This window comes from Marmota monax, unplaced genomic scaffold (genome assembly GCF_021218885.2).
Source record: "Marmota monax isolate L192 unplaced genomic scaffold, Marmota_monax_Labrador192_F-V1.1 WCK01_AAM20220418_F8-fsc00018, whole genome shotgun sequence".
In the NCBI taxonomy this organism is placed as follows: domain Eukaryota; kingdom Metazoa; phylum Chordata; class Mammalia; order Rodentia; family Sciuridae; genus Marmota; species Marmota monax.
In genome coordinates, this window is record NW_026692201.1 from 23,259,212 (window position 1) to 23,279,413 (window position 20,202).

At 38.6% G+C, this 20,202-nt stretch overlaps 1 protein-coding gene across 1 annotated transcript in view; it reads right to left on the reverse strand.

Moving 5' to 3' along the window:
• Lix1 (limb and CNS expressed 1) overlaps positions 1-20,202 on the reverse strand; it is a 49,867-nt gene that overhangs the window by 14,479 nt on the left and 15,186 nt on the right. Inside the window, exons 2-3 of the mRNA XM_046429225.2 lie at positions 17,100-17,263; positions 155-295 (exon numbers count right to left, since the gene is read on the reverse strand). Of these exons, the coding sequence (XP_046285181.1) occupies positions 155-295; positions 17,100-17,263 (305 nt within the window). The remainder of the gene's footprint in view (positions 1-154; positions 296-17,099; positions 17,264-20,202) is intronic.

The following is a 20,202-nucleotide window of genomic DNA, read 5'->3' on the forward strand; positions in this document are numbered from 1 at the left end:
TTCTTTTTGCTAAAAAGTAATGATTCAGTGGGTAAAAATTTAACCCGTGCAATTTTTAAACTAAGAATCTGCTCACTTTAGCATCTCCCAAGATTCAAACGCCTCCTTGGTATTCTCAGTGAGGCCAGCTCATCCCTCCCCTGATGGTACTCACACTGGTGGAGGCCACCGCTTCCTGAACACTTTCCATAATGAATTCCTTGGTGATCCTTCGAGAAGGCAGTTCATTGAAGAGGGAGTTGATTAGGGCCACTTTTGCTGCATCCCGCCTGGCCTCAGCTCTACTTAAGCAGCACTTGAGAAGGGAAGGAGAAAAGCAGTCATTAAAGGATTCAGCAACTCACCATTTTATCCTTGCATCAGTGAATCTCTGGACATTTCTATTCATACACTCAATGTCTGCACCTGTTCTTCCATACCCATTGCTAATCTCCCTGAAGATCTTGCAGATTTTCCTTTAGTTGTAGAGCCCATGCAAATGTCTTGATTGTCTTGGATGGCTTTTGGTTGAATTGCAGAGTTACGCAATGTCTACTATGGATCAGAGGCTTTGCCTACTCTGTTAATAAGTCCTAATAAGAGAGTAATGGCTGCTATTGTGGGCTAGGTTATTTAAATTCATTACTAGGACCTTCCTTGAATCTCTATTTCAATGAAAAGAAGTAAGGAAAGAAGATTAACATGGAAACTGGAGTTTCTTGAACAATGATCAAAAACACAGGGTTCAGAGTCAGACTGCAGGGGTTGGAGTTCAAGCTCTAGCACATACTAGTTGTAAGACTTTGAACAAATTGACTAGTTTCTCTGTGTCTCCATTCCCCCTTTGTAAAATGGAAACAATAGCAGGATTGAAGTAAAAAATCAATTAAATAATACAGTTCAAATATTGAGACTACCTGGCACATGACAGCACTCTCCAAGAACAGGCCAGTCATATAGTCTTTTACATCTAGGCTCATGCAAAGGTGCTGCTGCCAATATCTTCTGTTTTTGCTTTTCCAGCATTTATTCCTCTTTTGTTCTAGAATCAGTTCTCCAATTTTCTTGAGGACTGCCTTTTCCCCTTTGCTCTTAGTTCATGCAGTTTGGGTTTGTAGTATTTTGGCTTTCCCATGGATAGACAACACAGACAGCCTATGATTAGTAACTCATTAAGACAAATGAGTTACTAATTCTAACCCGTGTGCCCAAATGTACTATTGCTTTCCATCCTCCTAGCCCAGCTTCCACATTGCTCACGTCGATTTGCCTACTATATCCTGCTTTTTTTTTTTATGTCCTCTTGTCTCTTTTTTTAACAGATAAAAATTCCTATTCTTCAAGTTCTGGCTTGATGTGTATCTGAGGTATCCAGAGATGGGTAAAGGCCTATAAAAATATGGACTCTGAATCCCATGGACCTGGGCCCCAGAGTGTGATGGCCTGAACCCAGGATTGTAGATTCTACAACTACTAGTACACAACAAGTCCCAGGAGGGGAAGCCAGGCCCCGGCCCTTGCCAGTGGGGTGGTCAGGTAGCCCTGCTCCTCTCAGTGACTTTGAGCTCTGGACCATCTGAACTTTGGGGGCTAATTTTCTCATCCAAGTCTCCTACTTCCTAAAATGTAAGATTCTCAGAATTTGCTTGATAACTGGTATGGAAGAAGAAGGAAGATGCCAATAATCACATTCTTCCACAGTTTCACAGCCTAAAGGACCTGTACCACTCACAGAATTAAGCCAACTACCTTTAGTTTTTAAGCCCTTCTTCAATTCTACCCCATGCGCCCTATGTTAACCATCTCTGCCCTACCCAGGAACACTCAAAATATGTTCTCCAGAGGACTGCTTCTCCTCCCCATCTCCACAAACCCAGTTAGGGGCTTCTGAAATCAGGTTCCATGTCCTCTGTGATTTTCCCTCAAACGTCATAGAATAGTAGAAATGGTGTAGTGATCATGTAATTGACTACTGATCACTCTTCTCATCCTCTTTCCTAACCTCCAGACCTTGGCAGGGCCTAACCCAGGGTCAGTGTTTAGAGATGTTTGTTGTATGGTCAATGCATGGACGAAGTAAGTATAAAACCTCAAAAATGGCAGGACAAGACACTGAGGAGAATTAAAAAAATAAAATCTGAATGGGCCTAATAAAGTAGAATATTTAAGGGCAGGAGGAGCTACTTTAAATCACAATACAGAGTAATTTTCCATATGATCTTACTACATTTTGGATCTTAAATGCTGCCCCAAACCCACATATTGAAGGCTTGGTCCCCAGCCATGTGGGACCAAGCTACTCTTCTCTCTATGGTGAGCAACTTTCTTGTACCACAAACTCCTGTCATGATTTGCTGCCTCATCATAGGCCTAAAAGTCACAGAATCAACTATCCATGGACCAAAACCTCTGAAACCAGACCAAAATAATCTTTTTTTTCCTTTTCAGTTGGTTCTCTCAGGTATTTTGTCACAGTGATGGAAAACTAATACAACCATTTAAGGGAAAGAATAGAGTTGGAGTTCTAAAATATATGTGGAAAATAGTTTGGGTTTTCTCCTTGGTTTGAATGATAAGAAAAAAGACTTTGGATGTAGCTATAGGCAGCAAAGTCATTCAAAGTTTAGACCTCTTCCAAGGTTTAGGTCACCTATATAAAACCAGAGGGTTCCTGGTTTTACTTTGTCTTGTAGACTTTGCTGGAAATTTACAGAATGTTGGGTCCTGAGTCCGCAGTCCTTTACTGAACTCTGATGCCACCTTCCCTAGAAGTGTTTCCTGAGCACATTCAAGGCCAGGCTAAGAGGACCACTGACCATGACTGTACTGCAAGGTGATTGTTTGCTAGTGCTGTGCCTTCCTGCTTCACCTCCAGATTGTGAGTTCCCTCAGGGCAGAATCCATGTCTTAGCTGACTGTAAGTCCCCTGCCCCACTAGCACAGTGCTTTTGTGAATAACTGAATACAGCATAGGAAATTTTTTTTTTAAAGTTACTAGACCACCAAATATAATGTTCAAGAAATTCTTAAAGAAAAAATTATTTGAGAAAAGGGTCCCATTTCAATATACGTTGTGTGGTATGTGTAACCCAGTAATATAAAAATACATTAATACCTGGATTTCAGAGGGATAATTGGGTATTATGTTTAGACAGACTGATAGGACCATTTTTGCCTAAGTGCAGGATATGTTTATTATTCTTTGGAAAATCAGTTCCCCATTAAAAAGCAAACAAAGTTTTTGCAAGTATTACCTGACATCTGTAGCAGCAGCACATTTTAATAGCAATTTAGCTTTACAAAATCTACACTAGAGCTGTTGGGTTTTAGAATTTTGAGAATTAGATTCGGATTGGAGCACTCTTAGGAAACAAGTTTCTATCTAAATAATAGCAATTTAAGCCATTTTTCATAAAGAGAGAGCCCTAGTAAACACTACTTAGATTAAAAAAAAAAAAAGCTATCTATTTTAAATAAGACCAGCTAAGTACTAGATCAAAGGCACCACATTTACAACCAAATGGCACTGCTTCAGAGATCAAAGTGCAGCCAGGATGAGAGAACAGAAAGAGTCTTTACCCAGGATACATGGGAAAAGAGACTCAGCCAGTATCAGGATGTTAAGATGGACACTGTCTACTTATTTTCTTGTTTCAGTGTACAAAATCCTTCCTTAAAACAGGATAGAAAGTGTACCAATTGATAAGTGCATAAAATAAATTCTGAGCATCTTGGGGCTTTTCTTACTACTGTATTATACATTTCTGAAAGACACGTTCTTCAAAATGGCTATAATGTTAACCAGTCACTTTCTCCTACAAATCTAAGCCAGTAATTGTTGCATATTTTTCTTTAGGGTTTTTTTTAAGGGGAACTTTAGACCCATAAGAACCTGTACTTGGGAAAGAAATTCAGCAAAATAGAAATCTAGTGAGTCTATCTAAACCAGAGTGTGGATTCTGCTGGAAGAAGAATTCTGTTAGAGTTACCATCGAAGAGTGGGAAATGCTGTAAGAAAATAAAATATGGTAAGTGACAGGACATTTTATTGGTGTTCAAACTGGCCCTCAAAGACATCAGTTGGGGAGTGAGTGAAGTATGATGTTATTTCAATGTAACTTCCTGCTAGAATTAGACTTCCCAGGTTGCATAGTTTATTCTTGCTATTTTAAATACAGACCCCATCATAAATACAGATTAGTACACTGTGCCATTCTTACTTACATCCACTAGCCATTCTTACTTGTTAGTATAGACAGACAACGCCTGTCCCTTGCACTCTGTGAACGTGCAGAGCTAGAATATTTAACAGTGTAGATTTTACTGAAGTCAGCTGTGGATTTCTTAGGCATATGGAGCCACATGCTTTCCAAGTGGCCAGCAGACCTCACTCAGACATTATTTGTCTTGATGCTCAGATGCCTTTCATTTGCTGATAGATTGTAAACCATTAAAATCATTTCAAAGTCTTCTGACTAATCTAAAATTAAAGAAAAAAAAAGAATGACTTTAAATAGCTCAGGAAGCTATTTAAAGGCAGTAGTAGCCTGCCTGCAACATGCCCTCATGATCTTACCTCCTAGGGTTCACATTCTAGTGTATTCCTGCTCACACTGCACTGGGGGTGGTCTGTGAAACCAATGGAACATGGCAGAAGTGATGGGCTATCTCTTTCAATATTGGATTGTAAAAGACCGTGAGCTTCCATCTTGGTCCTGCTTGTTTTCTCTTTGATCACTGCTTTAGAAAAAAATCAGCTTCCCAGTTATGAGCAGGGACACATGACAGGGAATAAAAGCCTTCTGCCAATAGCACCTGAGAGAGATTGGAAGCTGGTCCTCCAGTCCCAATCAAGGCTTCAGATGAGTGCAGCTTCAGCTGACAAATGGACTGCAACCTTCCAAGACCCTGAGCCAGAATCGCCTAACTAAGCTGCCTTCAGATTCCTGGTCATCAGGGACTATATGAGACAGTTAATGTTTATAACTTTGAGACAATTTGTTATGCAGCAATAGATAACTATGGCAAAGGCTTGCTGACTGCCAGTAATTAGAAATTCTCTTAGCATACCCTTGAGGAAGAGCTCAATAACAATAATCCTCATTGCTGACACTATGTGCTTGGAACTGTGCTAAGCACTGCTGGGAGCCATTAGCCAAGTAGGTATGACAATTTCCTTGCCAGCGTACCCCATGTTGCTTAGTGGAAGGACTCGTGGAAATAGGACATTTTGCAGTGACATTGCATGTAGGTGACCTTGCTCAAGGACCAAGGCGGATCCGAGTTTAGGGCGTTCCGGTTTAGGTTCCAGGTTTAAGGTTTAAGATTATTCCTGCTGGGAATAGGGCGTATCCTGCTGCCTGAGTTCCCCTTGAGTTCTCACGGGATTCAGACAGTATTTTTTGGGAGACAGAAGCCCAGTGGGGGGGGGCGGATTTGGGCAGAGAACGTGGATTTCCCCAGAACGTGATTGTAGACGGCTGGTGTGAGTTCGGGAATAAAGAGTTGCTGTTTGAATCTACAAGCTGTGTGGTGGCTCGTGATTGTGTGCCCAGCCAGACTGTGGCATTTGTGCCCAGCCAGACTGTGGCAAAGCACTTTGTTTATTATTACATTCCATTATTACAGCAATCCTGTGAGGCTGATTTTGTCATCCTGATTTTGCAGTTGTGGAAATTAATTTGAGGACAGGTAATTTGGCTAAAGTCACACAGTATTTCCTAGTCCAGTAGAGTACTCTAGACAAGACTCCAACTTTGACATTCCATGGGTCATTTTGACATCAGATTCCAATGGTGTTTTCCCCATTCCTACATAGCAAACTTGATTTCACTTAAAAGGCCAAGGAGGACAGAGGACACTGGTAGTAAATCATGCTTACCGAGGAGGGGAATGTGTTGATGATTATCTTAATATCCTTTATCCTATTCCCCATTTGGTGGTTTCCTGAACTATAGGAAGATAGAAATAGAAAGACCAATATGACTAAACAAGAGATCAAATGTTATCTCTTGTAGGAAATGTCTCCTTTGGATTGAATATATCCTCTTGATGAAATATGGGGCCAAGAGCTTTGGAAAGTCTGCCTCTTAGAGTTGCTTAACAATTTTAAGAAATGTTTGGGAACTTCAAAAGTAAAAATCATTCATATTAAATTTTCTCAGTTGTATGGGTTAAGAAATCCCATCCCCCTCTCCAGCCCAGCTCCTTCTGGCTTTGTGTTTTATTTTGGAGCTTAGATCATCAAAAACCACCAAGCTTAATCCAGGAGTAGAGAACAAAGTTCAAAAGCTTCAGTGTTCATGGCACAGTCTCCTGGGAACTTGTTAAACATATGTAACCCCAGGTTCCAACCTGACCTATTGAACCAGAATCTCTGCGGATGGATCACAGTGGGTGATCGACATTTTAATAAGATTTCCAGGTGATTATGAAGTTCCTTTTTGAGGAACATCACTCCATGCTTTCCCTGACTCTCATATTTAACTGGCAGGGACAGATCCAGGTTTTATGTGGCCCAAGGCCTACCCAATTTGGGGACCTTATTTAAGAAAAACCATATAAAGTTACAAGTGAAAAAAGTTGGCATTGTGACTTGCAAGGGGCCTTTGTGGAAGCTTCTTGGTCTTCATGGTAAATTCACCTTTGCTAACATTGAAAAGTGATAATTTCTCACCAGAGAAATTGCCTCTACCCAAAGTCAAAAAAAGCAGTATTCAGGTTAACAACAACAAAAAAATTCTTCATTACAGTTCTTCTAAAATTTGCTGACTTATCTAAGTGATATCTCAATTTTACTTTTCTACTCATCAAGTTTTATTTCTTCCATAATAATTTTTCATAATGTAATGTTAAGATCCATCCAAGATGATGAGGATGACATGACGACAACAATTATTTTGTACCAGAGATTGTCACTCACCGAGCCACATCCCCAGGCCTTTCTAAGTTTTTAAATTTTGAGATAGTGTCTCACTCAATTGCTGAGAGCCTCACTAAGTTGCTGAGAGTGGCTTTCAGCTTAGCTGCTAGGATTATAGGCATGCACCACCATACCTGGTCCATCCAAGATTTATTTTTAAACTGTCCTCAAATAAAATAATGGTCAATCAATTTTTTAGGATGAACAGAAGTTGTTAAATTAATTTAAATAAAATTTTGATAGTCATGAATGTTTTAAATGGAAATGCCTCCTAAGAAATTAGTTTTATTCCTATTTGTGAAATATTTTAGAACTAGTTATAGGTGTGTTACTGTTTATAGAAACACCTTCTAACCAAACTGACACAATACATACTCTGAACAATGTTACCCTCATTTGATCAATTTTCCTCCATGTTTTTGTTTCAGAAAATGAGGCAGGATGCATGTGTTCAGTAGACATTTCTATGTCCCAAGATTTTACTGAACATATACCACAAACACAGTGCATCATAAACAAGAGGCTTTCTAGAATTATTCATGCATGTGTTTTAAAGACAGGAAGAAAGGTCTTCAGATTCAAAATGTGTACAACCAAGTTAGGTTCACTCGTACTCACTGCCTATCAGTGGTAACCAAGGGGTTGAAATGTGGCTTGTAAGGAGCAAAATTTTTTGAATAATAGTAATGTAATAGTAAATGCTGCAGATTGTATCCAAAGATAATGATGCCATCCTCCCTAGGGTTAATGATAGGTCAGTGATATTTAGGTGGCATTCCCTCAACAGTACACAGTACTGAGAGGTTCTCCCAAGCTGGGATTGTGCAGGTGGCAAAACCTAATAAACTGACTGTGAGAGGTGAGAATTCTTGCCCAAATCCTGTAGACTGTTATGTCTAACATTCAGGTGGTTGGGAACATTTTGCTTTTGCAACTTACAGTCTCTGTGACTTGCAAGAGTTTGTGTGTATGGCCTGCCAGCTCTGGTCAGTGTCACCAACACCTCGGTTTCATCCTGACAGCAAGCCTTCAGCAAAAAAAAAAAAAAAAAAAAGAATGCCACAAGCCAGGACCCAGTGCTTTCTGTTCTTTAAGACCTTGACTGCCCTGGCCGAAGCATGAACATTTACATGTGTTCCAATTTATCTAATTGTGGGTATATTAGCATTTTACCCTCTTCCAGATGGTGATATGAAAAGAGAGTAATGATTGAAACTCAGTCAACCAATATAGTGTCTCTCTGTAGGTCATGCTGCCAGCAAATATGTTGGGAACAATTTAGAGCTCTGTGTGTGCTGGGAATGTGGGTCTTTGCTAGGTATGGGGGAGGGGACTGGTCTGGGAGTCCAATTTTCAGAGAAAACTCACCAGTTCCTGTCAACTGAAAGAAATGTTTCAGGCACATGGTGGGTCAGAATGTTATATTTATAATATAAACCACCTGGCCTTCTCCTAATTTACCTCTGCCGAAAATGCTATTCTACACACATACCTGGAGCAAGTCCCTGGTAACTATTACAAACCCACGTGGTACTGTGCTCCTTGAAGCCTTTTTCTTTCTCTCTTCTTCTGTTTTTTAATTTAATTTATTTTTTTTCAAATTAAGGTGAAAACAAGATGAATTGATTAGGTCTCAATATTTCACTTTATTTTTATAGTAATTTTGATGCTTTAAAAGGATCACATGAATGGGATGGGAGGGGATTAGAAGGAGAGGGAGTCAGACTTTCTTCCCTACTCAGCAAGGAGAGATGAGAGGGGCAGACAGTGAGCATCCTCCTGGAGTTCACAGACCAGGGTCTGGGAGACTCCTGTGGAGATAGTCTGAAGTCTATCATGGGGCCTTGTCTAAACTTTCCTTTCTCTACACTCTACTGTCCTCTTTGAAGGTCAAGAATCTCAATCCACTCCGCTTAATAAAAGAAACAGATTAAAGTGAGGCAAGGAAGCTGGGGAATAAATACAGGGTCTCATTAAAACAATATGCACTTCCACATTTCATGGGCAAGTCATTAACGTCTGATAATTAGCTGACAAGACTTTTAAATGGGATGGGGTTTTAACTGGCCTTCCTATCTTTGGGTCTCGTTAGTAATAAACCAGAATGCTTTCCTATGGAGATTTCCACCAGGAAGTGTGCCTTTAGAAGTTGTTATGCTGCATCTGAGTCTAGGTATTCAACTCTAGAGACAGAGAAGGCGTCATGGATGACTTCAAATAGAAATACTTAGCATTAAAACAGCATTAGTGCTGGGCAATAGTTTCGATTTTATGGCAGGAACCTAGCCACCATTTGGAGTGTGGAATGTTAAGGCCAGGCCTTATTAAATTATCAGCAAAGAGAGCATTACAATTCCATTTAGTCCAGTATATAAATTGATCAAATTTTCTCTTAGTCATTCTCTCCTGGGAAAAACTTAATTTTATAAACTGAATTTATTGTGATTTAAATGTACCTTTAGTTCCCTGGACTTCAAGAAGATTCACTTAATGCATGAAGGTATAAAACATCTGTTATTATGTTTGATCATATAGGTGAAATATGCCTTTTTTGCCTTAAGTAACAAAAATAAAACAATCTTAAGAACTCCTATCTTTCTTTTAGGAGATATGATCGTTGGGGAAGTAGTTCTTTTAGGTGTTTTCATAGGGAATGACTTTGGTTTGAAAACTACAGTGACAAAATAAACAAAGGCCATTAAATGAATTCAATGCCTTTTCGAGAGAAATATTTGTAAGGAGCACATTTGCTCTCAGTGTCCCTCTCAGTGTCCCTGTGGAGCAGCCCTGCTCCACAAAACCAAACATAAATGGAAAAAAAGACCCACAACAAATCAACAGCTTGCCAGTGGAAATATTAAATGTGTCAACTTCTTGTGGTTTCTTGTGCTATACAACTAGCCTAACAACCACCCCTCAGCTTTTAACACCTGTTTATTTTCTGTGAAGCAATTTTAACAACAACAAAATATTTACTGGAAAAAGATATGATACCCTGGTGAATAAGTGTCTCAAACTTCAAATAAATCAAGCTATTCCATTAATGTTTTAGCCAGGGGGCACATTTTTCATTTAATCATAATTCATGCACATAAATAATTGCATGTTGTAGTACTATAGCCAAGGGAATTTTTGCTTTTACTCAAAGTAAGAATGGAATTCATTAATCCAAGTCATTCTAGCAAACTCTATATGGAAGACCATGTCACTGGCTTGAAAACAAAACTTGAATCACAAACCTTTAAATCAAAATATAAAATAAAATAAAATGTTCAAGTTCTCTTTTGGATTTGGAAACAAAAGCAGCTGCTGAAGCATGAATGACTTTCCTTCTGAGTTCCTCAAGAGGGGGACCAGAAGACCATCTGATGGCCCTTCTGTTCCTCTTACTGTGAAACATGGAAAGTTTATGGTGAAACCACAAGTTTTCATGGTCATGATGTGTGGCAATGGAAGGATTAACTGCCTAGATAAAAATTGCATAAAGAAATTGTACTCACAATGAATGAATTTTTATTTAATGTCTGCAATAATAGAAAATGGTTTCTTTCATAAAAGATACAAAATTAATACATTTCAATATAACTTCCTGAAAAATATTTTGGATCCATCAATCAATCAAATTATTTATTGTTTGGGAATTCAAAAATAAAATCATGTTTTCACTTCTCTTTTTGTAGTAGTTTCTGAAGCCCTAGTTTAAAGGCAGGGGTTACATATGCTGGTTTTTTTCCCCCTCTTTCTCTTTTGTGGGTTGTGGTGTCAAGACCAACAAAAAAAATTCTTTAATTAGTCTTGGTGGACACAAGCTTTCCATTTACTTCAATGGGAAGTTTCTTTACATAAAAACCAGTGGTTTGTGTCCATTGGAGCCTTTAACTGGACTGCTTTCTTTGATTAATCAGAAAACTAAGGTTGAGTCTGAATACCACTTTTCTAAAGAATGAATGAGCATAATCTCTTACAGCTTTCATGAAAGGGCCTGAAACCAGAGGGATTAGTCGTGCAATCCAGGCCCATACTCCACTTCAAGTATTTTCAATTACTTGGCACCATTGGAAGTGACGTCCATGGCTCAGTAAGAAGGCTACTGCTGGCATAATGGTTTCTCCATGTCTCAGCACATGGTCTTGGCATTAATAATCCGTCGTGAAATGATTTGCAATGCACAGGGGTGACATTTGGTTATGTGAAAGGCATTGCAGGAATGAGCATGCAGGCTCTCCTAGGCCAACTGCTGGCAAAAGCTCGATGAAGTGTTATATGGTGAAAAAAGCAATGTAGGAAGGTTTCTGAACTGACAATGAAAACTGTGGGGACATTGCTTTAAGAAAAATTTTCTCTTTTTTTTCTCCTCCTGATTTTCCTTTCTCAAATTATATTTCAGAGAGCCAAATGGGTAAAGGGGCCACGTTTGGCAGCCAACCACCCAAACACCTTTTCAAAACATTTGATTCAGGAAATTCTGGATCTTTTAAAGCAAAGATGTTAACAATCCTCCTGAGAACCTTAAAATATGATGATTTAAACATAAGGAAAAGGAGACCCTAAAATGACCAGAGAGATCAACCAGAGGCCCTCCAGCTGAAGAGTTCAAATTTTCATTTTGTTTTCTATGTTTTTAAAGACCACAAGGAGGATGTTGGATCTACCTCCTAAGGGAAGTCCTATCATTTGAGGACAAAATTTATGAGACAATTGGGAAGTTCATAATTCTCAGGATAGCAAAAATAAGAACAAGAGAACTAGCATTTCTTAGATTCATATCCCCTCAATCTACTCCAATGATCTGCCAAATGCATTATATTCCAGATAGATTATAATGAGTGCATTTGTTTATTTTTGTTTTTTTTTTATAATTTATAATTATTTTTTGTGGTCTTGGAGATTGAACTCAGAGCCTTAACTCTGAGCCGTCTACTGACTTTACTATGTATGTTCTATCACTGAAATTTATTAAATTTGAACAAATGTATTGGTACCTGAGTGTGAGTGCAGCCAAAGTTGGTTGGTTGTAGTCATGAGTCAAATGGGGGAAATTATCATGCTTAAATTAAATCCAGTTCTTTTTTAATCAATACTTTAATTTTCATCCATTTCCAATATTTTAGCTACAGATATGAACAAAATAATATCAGTTGATTTCAATGTCACTGGCTTTTCCTTCCTAGCCCTCTACCTTGCAGAGTTAAGTGGAATATCTTTACTGACTATTGATTATGTACAAAAATGCCATTAACTTCATTTATTCTTCAGATTTGTTATTCATTTCCATATTCATTCAACAAAATCTATTAGGCATTTATTATATGACAAATGTGCTTAAAATCATGAGGGACATACTATAGATGCTGTCCCTGAGGCACTTACATTTTATTTCAGTGATAGAACATACACAGTAAAGTCAGTAGAAGGTAGCAAACATGAAACATCAGAAAAGAAAGATAAATAATGGCCTTGGGAAATCAGAGGCAGAGATTTCTAGTAGAAAGATTCAGAGGATATTTGTTGAGAATATAACATGGCATGGAGTCCTCAGATAGGGCAGGGTTTAGACCCAAAGAGAAGGTAGAAACAGCATTCATAAGTAGGTCACTGTGTGAGTATGGAAATGGTTAATGTTAGGATTTGGATCTCAAATGTTTTCCCCAAAGCTCATGTGTTGAAGGCTTGGTTCCCAGTGGGTGATGCAATTGGGAGGTGGTAGAAACTTTAGGAGCGAGGTGGGGGGGGGGGACTAGTTGGAGAGTGTAGATCACTGGGAGCATGCTCTTGAAGGGTATTTTGGGACCTTCATGCCTTCCTCTCTCTTTACTTCCTGCCGATCATGAGTTGAGCAGTTGTCCTCCACCACCTGCTCCCTGCCATGATGCATGGCCTCATCACAGGCCCAAAGGCAACAGGGTCAAGTGACCATGGACAGAAACCTCAAAAACTGAGCCAAAATAAGCTTCTCCTCTTCACCGGTTGTTTATCTCAAGTATTTTGTTTATCTCAGGTATTCTGTCACAATAACTGAAAACTCACTAACACGTTTTTTAATAAGATTCGTGAAATATTCTTGTATTACACTCCTATGATTTAATCCCTTCTTTTACACTTAGTGAGGGATATGCCTTGATTTTTGCCTAATCAGAAATGACAAAGATATATCTTTTTTGTTTGTTTCTTTTTTGAAGACACAGATTTTGGTTTGTTAACCTAGTTTCCCCATTTTTGTCCCTTTCATCAGTTTTCCTAATTCCCTCATCAATACCTAAACATTTAATGTAATTTGAAAACCAGAATAATGTACAGATGCTATATCAAAAAAAAAAAAAAAAAAAAGGTTCCTTGGTCACTTTTAAGCAGAACCTGTCTTTAAGTGCTACCTAGTCACAGAGCTGTGTGATTTTTTTTATCATTATCCGGCTGGAAATATGCTGGGCCATTTCAATCTGAAACTTGTGAATTTATTTAACTCAAAGAAAATTGCTTCTGTTATTTATTCCCTCCCCTCTATTTCTCATGCCTCTTTCTGGAGCTCTTATTAATGTGCATCTTTAGGATTTGTCTCCACATCTCCTATACTTTCATCCTCCAATGCTCTTTTTGCTTTAAGTTCTTGAAGACTTATTGTATTATTATTTTTTAATTTGCTACCTATTACTAATTTGGCTTTCATCTATGTCTACTCAACTCTTCACACCTCTTTTATTTGTTCTTTCTATTATTCTAAATTAACAATAATATATTTTATCTCTTGTATCCTGCTTGTTCATTTTATTATAGCTGTTTTAGGGGGCAAATTCCTTTCAACATTTTCCCAGAATGTCTACTATAATATTCTCTTACTTTCTGTATTGCTTGAATTATTTTGTGTTTTTGTTTGCTCGCCTTGGCCTTTTCTCTTATGCTTTTGGTTTTCCTCAGACGTTTAGTTCACTAACATTCATGGACAAAGATACCTATTACTTGAGGTGGCCAGCAAGACCTTTCCCTGGTCTGAGTGTGTTTTCTAGGGAGTCTCCCCACTGGAACTGCTGACAGGCCCTTTGGATGAGCAGGAAGGCTATGTTCACTGGCAGCCATCCTCTTAGGATGCTCAATTGTGGACCTGTAGGTACACATGAGTTAGAGAACTTCTTTCTCAATTGCTGCCTTTCTTCCTACTTCCCTGCCTTTATTCTGGTCAAGCTCTGTTCTGAAACCCACATGCAAACTGCTTTCGTTAGGTGATTTGCTTCCATTCGTCAGATGTCAAAACCCACTGCTGACTCCTGCTCGGGGAAGGGGACAGCAATACCTCACTGGCTCTGTGGGTCAGAAGTTTTGGAAGCAGTTCTTTAATTAGCTTTAAAATTATTCTAGAACACCTTCCTGCTCTCTGCATTTGTTCTTCTGTTCCTGGAGTTTCTCTAGCTCCTCTTTACCTTTACAGTACATTCCTCCTGAGTGGGTTTAGACTATAGTATTTTTGCACCTGATAATCTGATTCCACTTTCATCTCCCAGAACTGTCTCAAGGTTCAGCTCTTCCAGTGCCACCCTTTCTTGTTGTCCATCATTATTGTGAATTTACATATTTTTGAATGCTTCTTTAACATTTCAAGTCATTTTAGACTACAAAAGAGGTTGAGGTATGTGCTAAGTCCATCATCTTGATTCAATCTTGAGACATCCTGACATTTTATATTCTATGAGCAGTTCATCTTGTTGACTCTGAAAGCTATTTGATGACTGTCTGAATATTGGGGCTCAGTATTAGTTGTCCTTCCCAGTTTTAATTAAGATTAGATGTCCAGAAGTCACTGGTGGCAATTAGATGAGAGCATTCTTTCTCACCAGTTCCCCACTGGACACGAAGCAAGATGGTTCCAGTTTCCCCAAGTTAACCATAGGAGTAAGAGGGAGTCCTCTAAATCCTTACTGAGGTATGCAGCCTGCATCCTAAGTCTCTCTTGACCCTCTAACCTTCTATAGTCTGAGTTGTGTCCCAATCCTTCACTGAAATCACTCTTCTGAAGGTTATCAAGGACTTTACACTCATCACTACCTATGGCCATGGTGGCTTCAGCTCAGGAATGTATAAATATACAAGTCATCTCTCTCTGGAGGGCTGTTTGCAGTTCTTTCTCTGGGGGGCCTCCAGTTACCTCACATGAACTTTGTCTTCATCTTCCATAAACCTGCTCTTCCTTCCCTTGTGTTTTTTTGTCCAGATATTAAAGTCAAAGCTGAGGTGTCACCCTAACACCTGTCCTACTATAGTCCTTTCACCCTTACCTTCTAACCACTTTTGAATGCAGCTTACCTCCATGGGGACTCCTGTTGGTCTCTCGGTCTTTAGCTTCATTTAGATCTAATGCATTTCCCCCCAGTACTTGGGATTAAACTCAGGGCCTCGCACAGCTGATCAGCCCCTCTAACTCTGAGCTGCATCCCCAGTTCTTATATTTTATAAGTGTCTCCCTAAGATGCCCTGACCAGTTTTGAACTTGCGATCCTCCTACCTCAGTCTTTTGAGTAGCTGGGGTTATAGGCGTGCATTACCACACCTAGTTAGATCTAAAGCATTTTCATACTACTGCCAGAATAATCTTTCTGAAATATGTCTAAATATATTTGTTCACCTTCAGAGGTTGGTTTTATATAGAATAAAACCTGTGCTCCTTTGAGGGTGTGATGGTCTCTCGTTGTTCAATGGGAGTGCCTAGCTGTCATTTCGCATGGGTCCTCACCACACAGAATGATGCTCATGTCCCACAATTCTGCAAGTGTTTGTGGTCTCCTCTTGCTGTGTGCCTTTGCTCACAGTATTCCTTATGCTGCAACTGTGTTCTTCCCTTTTTTGACTGGCCAAAATACTCTCCGATGCACATCTCCACTTGCCTTTTTGCCCCCTAGGAATCCTTTGACTTCTCTAAGGCAGCACAGGTTTGTGGGTCTCTTTATTAATTTATACTCATCCCTCATTCCACCAAGGACTTGAGACAATGTAAAACAGACACAACAGGTAAAAGGATAACATGAATGAAGGAGGTATTATATTTGAAGGGAAAGTAAAGATAGAAACACAAATAATACCAGGCATGATGTTAGTCTTAAAATTGATATAACATTAAGTTCTGTAGACTTACACTACAAAAGGACACAATGAAAATCTGCCTCTGGAATTCTCAGCTGTCAAAGCTAAGAGAGATACTTGATTGCTTATGAATTTCACAGTGTACACTATAATGAAAGCATCTTTGCCAGTTACTAAAAAATGAGAGGTCATTACATTAAAAATTATTTATAAAGAGGTATGGTAAATTTAGAAGTTTCCTTCCTTGAGACCTCATTGACTCTTAAATATAACTCTATAATTTCTGTAACATTTTTTTAAATGTTGATTTCTTCAGGGTAGGAACCATAACCTCAGCCCACTGCTTGATACTTCCTGTTACTCAATTAGTTTTTGTTATACAATGTTGAGGTAATGTAGGTAAATATTTTTGTGTGAACAAGTATACAACTAGAAGTCTATTATTATAGACACAGACATAGAAATTTAACCAACTGGAAGAATTTTTATAATAAAAACAATTATCAGGATACCTATGATGTAGTAGATACCATGCTGAACACATAACATGCACATTTCATAAGACTTCCAACCAATCCTGTGGATGCTGTTCTACATCTTAAAGATGGGAAATGAAAAACTTAAATAGGTTTCCCAAGGGTATGCAGGTAGGCAGTGGCAGACTTGGGCTTAGCACTGATGCCTGATAGCAGCCCTGTGACTCTGAACACTTTGCTGTTGGTTCATGCTTTGGTGTGCAGGTTGATTAAATTGATTAATATTAAATTTATAAAAGTGGACACTTTCTCCTGATGGGAAGCCCTGATGGAAAGGCTTTGTCGCCACTTGCTAGTTCTTTAAGTTTTATTCCAGAAGTTTTTGAAGGAAAGGGCAGCAGCTATCTGGCAAATAAAATGCTGTGCTATAAAATTTATTTTCCATAAAGAAATATCAGGGTAGACTCTCACATAAAGCTAAATTTAAAATGTTTTAAAAATTGGAACATCTGACCAGTTTTCCAGTATATATGATAGGATATGGCACAAATTTGTTCACTATATCCAAGGAAACACATAACTTCACTATTTTACAAAAGGATTTGTTCTATTTTAACCAAGTAACTTTCACTGATGAATTGGTAGATGCCTCTCACCTGAAAGTTGCCAAAACAGCTTCCCCCTGGGAGCGTCACATAACTCACAAAGGGAGGCCCGGAGGATGGCAGAGACTCATAGACGACCACACCTTCACTTGGGAATGCAGCCCGCTGTTGCTGCTTGCTTTCCCAAAATTCCTGTAACATTGACACAACGTTCACTGAAAAAGATGAGAAACAGCATCTATTATTAAGGATGGACATAGCCTGGCTAAAACAAAATTTTATTTGAAGCTAGATTCTGTAACATGACTGTTCCAGTTTAATCAGAGTTGTAAGGTCGGGGCTGATTTCAGCTTTGAAAAAAATATATATTTTATTTAAATGTATTTAAATAAATAAAACACATCATTTTAACATATGTATATATTTCTTAATGAGTAAAACAAGTGGTTTTCCAACTTATCCTAATTTTGAAATTTTTCCTTAATAGACTTTCCCAGAGTTATGTTTATCTGTAGCATTATTTCCCATTTCTCATCAACTCCCTGCAAAGTGAAAGTCCAGTTGTGAAGTAAAGATGAAATTGATGTCATTTTAATTTGGATTCATCGTTTATAAGATTTAAGAGAAGAAATTCAGAAAGAAGGTGACTCTTATATCCTCCCTCTCCCCCAATCTAAAGGAGAATGAAAGGCAACTGTGGAATAAGCAGGGGGCTGGGAAAGGCCATGAGTGAAACTAATAACATGGAGACCTTGTTAAGGATAAGCTCTGTTAGATGACTTCAGAAAACATGGTAATGGCTAGGCCATGTGTTTTAGATTAAATGACCCGTGATAGCCTGCAGAAGTTCCAGATCAAATTAGGTTGGTTTGTTTATCCTGTACTCCAAATTGAATTGTGGAAATTAACAAGGATAATAGAATTGTAGAGTCAAAAGTGACCTTATGGGTCATGTAGGCAAAGCTCTGCCTAACGCAGGAATTCCTAACCAGTACTCCTGACAGTTGCCCATCTGGCCTGTACCTGAACATGTGGAAGGATCTGGTACGTGACATATCTGAAGCTGGGTGTTTCAACAGCTAATGGTGTGCCAAAGTAAGCTGAAATCTGCTTTACTGTCAGGTTGATGCAGGGGGTCTGCTTCCCACCTCTGGGGCTTCTCATATTAGTTTATCTCTTAACCCACATGAGAGACCACCACATATACGAAGGCAGTGTAAGATATCTGAGGTCTGGCATTTGTTTGCCTTCTTGTGTGAAAAGAACAAAGGTTTTCCTTGAAGAATCACACAGTTTCCAGGGGGTAGATCTGGGGATTTGACCAAATCCAAATCATTTACAGGCAATGAGTCCAGAACTTTTGTTGGAAATTCCATTTTTCCTGGAATTCCTATTCTGTTGCAGTAGGTTTAGGAAGTAAGTATGGCACTGCTTAAGTCAAAAAGGAAAGCTGCCTTGAGAGTCAACACAGAGAAGGGTACAACCAAGAGATAGAGAAAGAAGGTGAAGTTCTAATGACCTAGTGTGAGCCCATTGTTCCAGATTTGCCCAGATCCAGAATCCTTAGTTGAGGTACCTAAACAAATGATCTGCTTTTCCCCTTGAGTCATTTTGAACTGGCATTTTTTACTTGCATATAAACATACACCAATACAGACAAGTCTCACGTTTCCTGAGGTTCTAGATTAAATGGTTTTTGTCCTTTCAAATATTTTTTTTTTTTTTTACCAACATGGTGTCTATGCCCTTAGCTATTATTCTGAACACCCTGCTGGATGTGCTCCAAAATGCTGTGCATTGATACTTTCCTGGGAGCCACAAGTGCCAGAAACTTTGATCCAGAGGAAAAACATTGCACAACCACTTTCTATCTGAGATGTTTACTAGAGTACAGGCCCCTCATTGCAGCTCCTCCCTACATCACTGATCAACTTCATGGTGTATAATTTAAGAAAGTTCTGGAGACTTCTGAGGAATTGAATGTCTAGGGAGATGAAAAAAAAAACTTCAGTGTTTAATATTTAAGAAGTATTTTGGGAAATAAATTGAGAAAAGGTACGACTATCAGTGGGGAAGTTTAGTTAATAAAATACATACTGAAGGGGGTCAAGCTTATAATTGGTCATTACAGAGCTTTTAAATTCATTTAAAAATTAAAATAGTATTTTCTACAAGTAGATGTAACTCAAAATAGAATAATAATATTTATATTCTAAACTTTATTTCTGCTCCCTATCCTCTTTTCCTCCTCTTCTTTCCATTTCTAAGAAAACAAGGATTTATGAGTCAACTGGTTTGTGTCTGTACTTGCAGTTGACCTTCAGAACTCAGCAGAGGCGTCCAGAAGATTGAAGCCTAAAACTACTGGAGTAGGCTGTTGCTCTGCTACTCAGCAAGGGCCATTAGCTTCCTATTTTAAGTTAATAAACTGTAGAATGAGATTTAGCTGAGAACTGGAGTAGGAAGTTGAGGATTCATGATTATCAAGGAAAAATGAACACAAGAATTTTGGCATATAAAACTATTTGGGTTAAAGAGTTTTAAGGTATGTACTAAGTAAGAAGAAAAGCAGCAGTTTTCAACATTTTCATTCTACAACCTTGGAAGATTTCTTTGATGGTCCTATAGATGTCATCACCCCTGTAGAGTACAACATATGTTCGTACACACACACCATCCATCTTTCTATCTCTATCTCCTCTTGTCAACTGGAAAACCAGATGAATAGAGTGCAAAGGAAAGAAGGCCAGCTTGCTGTTTGGAATTTAATAAGAGATTGGTATACCAGAGGATGCTCTATTCATGAAACACATGCTCCTTTCTTTTTGTGAGGTAGCATCAGCAACTTTTATGGGCAATTTCAAAGAAAATGTGAGCAGAGGGTCACATTTGAAAACAACCACCCAAGATTGAAGTTAAATCTCATTACACAGTTTAATCTCTAGGTGCGCCCAGTCAATTATCCTGCTTTCCATGTTACAGAATAAACCTGAGCTACCAAGTGTGCAATATCCATCCCTACATCTTGTGACCCATTTGCACAAATGTCCAACTCCACCTTATTTCCTATAGTCTCAAATGAATTGTGCTGCTTCTCCTAAGCATTGTTTTCTTAGTCTTTCTTTTGACCTATTTTTCAATGCTTCCTCTTTAC